The sequence below is a fragment of the Boleophthalmus pectinirostris genome, unplaced genomic scaffold (assembly GCF_026225935.1).
Source record: "Boleophthalmus pectinirostris isolate CB_2022bp ecotype Guang Dong unplaced genomic scaffold, ASM2622593v1 HiC_scaffold_11, whole genome shotgun sequence".
NCBI lineage: Eukaryota > Metazoa > Chordata > Actinopteri > Gobiiformes > Gobiidae > Boleophthalmus > Boleophthalmus pectinirostris.
In genome coordinates, this window is record NW_026570994.1 from 22,958,965 (window position 1) to 22,963,436 (window position 4,472).

Consider the following 4,472-nt stretch of genomic DNA (forward strand, 5'->3'; position numbering starts at 1 on the left):
TGGACCTGCAGGAGTCGTGTGTGTAAACTCAGGAGTCAGTACCTCGGGTTTGTGGATCTCCTTGATGGCCCAGGGCGTCTGCGTCTCTGTGTGCGTGGCTCTGTAGACGACGCCGTAGTTCCCTCGGCCCAGTTTCCTCTCAAACACGTACAGCTTCTGAACACGAGAAGCGGGACAGATCACAGTTTGTGTTAGTGGAGTTCACGAATCGCAAAGGCTGCAAAAAACAACTAAATATCCTGTCTCTCCTGCATCTTAGGCTGGGAGGGCATCTGACACACAGGGACACAGGAGGCTGGGAGGGCATCTGACACACAGGGACACAGGAGGCTGGGAGGGCATCTGACACACAGGGACACAGGAGGCTGGGAGGGCATCTGACACACAGGGACACAGGAGGCGGGGAGGGCATCTGACACACAGGGACACAGGAGGCTGGGAGGGCATCTGTCGCTCTCTGGTTGTAAACAAAGTCTGGACTAATTGAGTGGAAACATAAAGACTCTTAGGCACTTGTCCCTTTGTGTTTGTGTCCATTTTAAAGGAGATTTAAATGAAGTTTCCTCTCACATGTGATTAGGACACAGACCTGAGGAGGGAGACCTGAGGCGACAGACCTGAGGCGACAGACCTGAGGCGACAGACCTGAGGCGACAGACCTGAGGAGAGAGACCTGAGGTTACAGACCTGAGGCGACAGACCTGAGGCAACAGACCTGAGGAGACAGACCTGAGGAGAGAGACCTGAGGAGAGAGACCTGAGGCGACAGACCTGAGGCGACAGACCTGAGGTGACAGACCTGAGGCGACAGACCTGAGGAGCAGTCATGTCCAGTGTCTGTCTGTGTGAGTGTGGACTGCAATGTAATGTAGTGTGGTGTAAGTTAAGTGTTGTAAAGAAAATTGTTGTAAAGTAAAGTAAAGTGTTGTAAAGTAAAGTGTTTGTAAAGTAAATTTTTGTAAAGTGTTGTAAAGTAAATTTTTGTAAAAGTGTTGTAAAGTAAAGTAAAGTGTTGCAAAGTAAAGTGTTGTAAAGTAAAGTGTTTAAAGTAAAGTGTAAAGTAAGTGTTGTAAAGTTATTTTTTGTAAAGTGTTGTAAAGTGTTGTAAAGTAAAGTGTTGTAAAGTAAAGTGTGTTGTAAAGTAAAGTTTGTAAAGTAATTTTTGTAAAGTGTTGTAAAGTATTTTTTGTAACGTAAAGTGTTGTAAAGTAATTTTTTGTAAAGTGTTGTAAAGTAAAGTGTTGTAAAGTAATGTGTTGTTAAGTAAATTGTTGTAAAGTAAAGCGTAAAGTAAAGTGTTGTAAAGTTATTTTTTGTAAAGTGTTGTAAAGTAAAGTAATGTGTTGTAAAGTAAAGTAAAGTAGAATACTGTAAAGTAAAGTAGTGTGGTGTAAAGTAATATATTTAGAAGTAAAATAAAGTAATGTAGTGTAAAGTAAAGTAGTGTAGCGTCAAGTATTGTACTGCTGTGTAATGAGCAGCGGTGGAACGTAACAAAGTAAAAGTGGCAAAGTACTGTTTTTAAGCATAAATTTGAAGTATCTGTACTTTACTTAAGTTTGAACAGGACTGAAAAGTAAAAGTATTTTTACTGTAGTTTGAGACGTGCTGAAAAGAAAAGAGGATTTATTTTTTATCACGTTCATAATTTGAGCAACAAAAATATAGAAATAAAAACAGCTAAGAAAAAAAAAACAGATTCAATTGTTTCTGTTGAACAAAATCTCAAAATCACTACTTTTGAAGATCTCAGAATCTGTGCCAAATACTTTTACTTTTGACTCTTTAAGTACATTTTTAAACAGGTTTAATACTTTTACTTGAGTAGACTTGTCATGTGATACTTTAAACTTGAGTGTTGTTTTGCTCCAGTGTCTTTTCCTTATGTAACAAGATGGAGTATTTGTTCCATCAGTGATAATGAGAGTCTCACCGTGAGCTCCGAGTCGTTCTGCAGTCTCGTGTACGGCACTTCTCTCACCGGAGTCTTCTTACGCCGCGGGATCATGTCCACATCTCCGACACTCGCCGCTCGCCTGCAGCACACACCACACGACAGGTGAAGATCTACGACACTCACCTGCAGCACACACCACACGACAGGTGAAGATCTCTGACACTCACCTGCAGCACACACCACACGACAGGTGAAGATCTACGACACTCACCTGCAGCACACACCACACGACAGGTGAAGATCTCTGACACTCACCTGCAGCACACACCACACGACAGGTGAAGATCTACGACACTCACCTGCAGCACACACCACACGACAGGTGAAGATCTCTGACACTCACCTGCAGCACACACCACACGACAGGTGAAGATCTCTGACACTCACCTGCAGCACACACCACACGACAGGTGAAGATCTACGACACTCACCTGCAGCACACACCACACGACAGGTGAAGATCTCTGACACCTGCACATCACAGAGCCACTTCACACTATCACCGTAAACCTGAGCTCACACGACTCGGAGCTCAGGTGTTTTTACTGTAACTGTCAGATCACGTGTGTGTGTGTGTGTGTGTGTGTAGTTTGGTTTATGGTTCATTTCTCTGTCATGGGCCTGTCCACACTCTACAAACCCCAATGTTCACAATAATTAAACAGAATAAGTTGTGTAAGTTAGAAATTGTCCTACTAACTTAAATATGTCAAGTTGCTGTAACATGTTTTTCTTTTTGAGTCATTTTAACTCATATTTTTTTATTTACAGGGAAATATTGTGTGTAAAAGTGAGTGTGAGTTAAAAACACAGATGAAGTACAACTTAGTAGAAGTTAAGTCATTAAAAAATATCATGAACTACACACAAAACTGAAAATTAATTAAATGATTCCAGCGGTTTGAAAATTCTAACCTCAAATATTTGAGTTGAACTAAATGAGCAATTTTAAGCTGATTTCAGTTGTTACCAAAATGTCCAAGTATCAAACATCCAACCTTTAAAATCTGGAAAATTGTGACTTTTACCTTCATCAACTTAAAATAATTGAGGCAATCGACTGCTTCAATTTTTTTGAGTTCTGGTAACTTATTCAGGTTTACAGTGATGAAACTAAAACTGTTAGTTCAACATTTTCTCTCTCAGTGTAAAGAAACATTTTTCCACAGTCGCTTCAGAAAGTGGATTTGTTATTTAACCCCAAAGACAGAAGTGTTTCAGCTGAAAGACTTTAGAGATAAATATAACGAGTTTGTGGAGCAGGAGAAACATTTGTGGATCAGACGTTTGGAATAAAGTGAATTTTAAAATAACTCTTTCATTTTTTATCTTTGTCACACTGATTTGTCATTTTGTCCTGGTTAAAACTCAAAACAGTTCAATAATCACTCCAGAAACCAGATTATGATCAGACTTTTGGTGTCTATGTAACAGACAATGCTGCAAATTTATTTTATTTTATTTATTATTTTGCATAATCCATGTGCAATCCCATATCAAAGTTTTTAACACCCCTTTAACAGCTTTAAAACACTTGTACATTCATGTTCAGCTTGTTTTCTGTCATGAACAAACCGTTTAAAGACATTTTTAACTCTCGCAGCATAAAGTTCTTTATTGCACAAGATCTAAAAACCAAAATAACGCAACAACAACCAGAGAACCTCAAATAAATGAGCCTCACTGCGTTTACAGACACACAAGATTTAACGTGAAGTCGCTTGCAGTGACTTTCCCTTTAAATTATGTGGCGATTTCTTTGTATTTTTTAACCATTTTTATTTATTATCTTTAACAGAATAAAAGTATAACATTAAAGAACCCGTTATTGTCCGGGACATTAGATAATTAATAAATAAAGAGGGTTAAAAGTTGTAAGTTTTCGCGCAGTTTTCTCGGGCCGCTCGGACGCGTCGCCATGGCAACGGCGCTAGAGTCGCGTAAAAAAAAAAGCGTTAATCTGCAGTGACGGAGAGGCGTGAAAAGTGCGTGTGTGTGCGTGAGTGTGCGTGTGTGTGCGTGTGTGTGCGGGGTTACCTCGCGGGACTCGCTGCAGCTCGTGTGTCCGGACTGTAAACATGCTCCGAGTGAAAAACCCGTCACGGCTCCGGCGCGTCTCCAGCTCCGCTACGACATTAAACAAAACACACGAAGTTTAGGGCGAGCCGCGAGGGACAAACCTCAAACACTCACACGCGTCTCCATGGCAACGCGGAAGAAGCATTACGGTCATTACAGGGGCCCGGTTCGGTTAAATATTAGCTCCGTTTAACATCTCACTACTAAACTCTATTCAAGCTTGAATAACTTTGTATTTAAAGATGCAACGTGGAACTTTTTCTGGGGTTTGCCGCCTGCTCGTTACCATGGAGATGTTGTTACTTTGTCTTATATGTTACACAGTTATTTCTCTTTCCATTTTTCTTTATTTCACGTTTGCAACATTTCATTATTATTCTTTTATTGATTCATTTTGTACAAGTTTTTGTTAAAATAAGTGGAAAAACACATTCTC

At 40.3% G+C, this 4,472-nt stretch overlaps 1 protein-coding gene across 1 annotated transcript in view; it reads right to left on the minus strand.

Moving 5' to 3' along the window:
• stk33 (serine/threonine kinase 33) overlaps positions 1–4,196 on the minus strand; it is an 11,837-nt gene extending 7,641 nt beyond the window's left edge. Inside the window, exons 1-3 of the mRNA XM_055163815.1 lie at positions 3,995–4,196; positions 1,934–2,036; positions 43–156 (exon numbers count right to left, since the gene is read on the minus strand). Coding sequence (XP_055019790.1) covers positions 43–156; positions 1,934–2,008 — 189 coding nt within the window. The 5' untranslated portion in view covers positions 2,009–2,036; positions 3,995–4,196. The remainder of the gene's footprint in view (positions 1–42; positions 157–1,933; positions 2,037–3,994) is intronic.
• Positions 4,197–4,472: the final 276 nt, after the last annotated feature.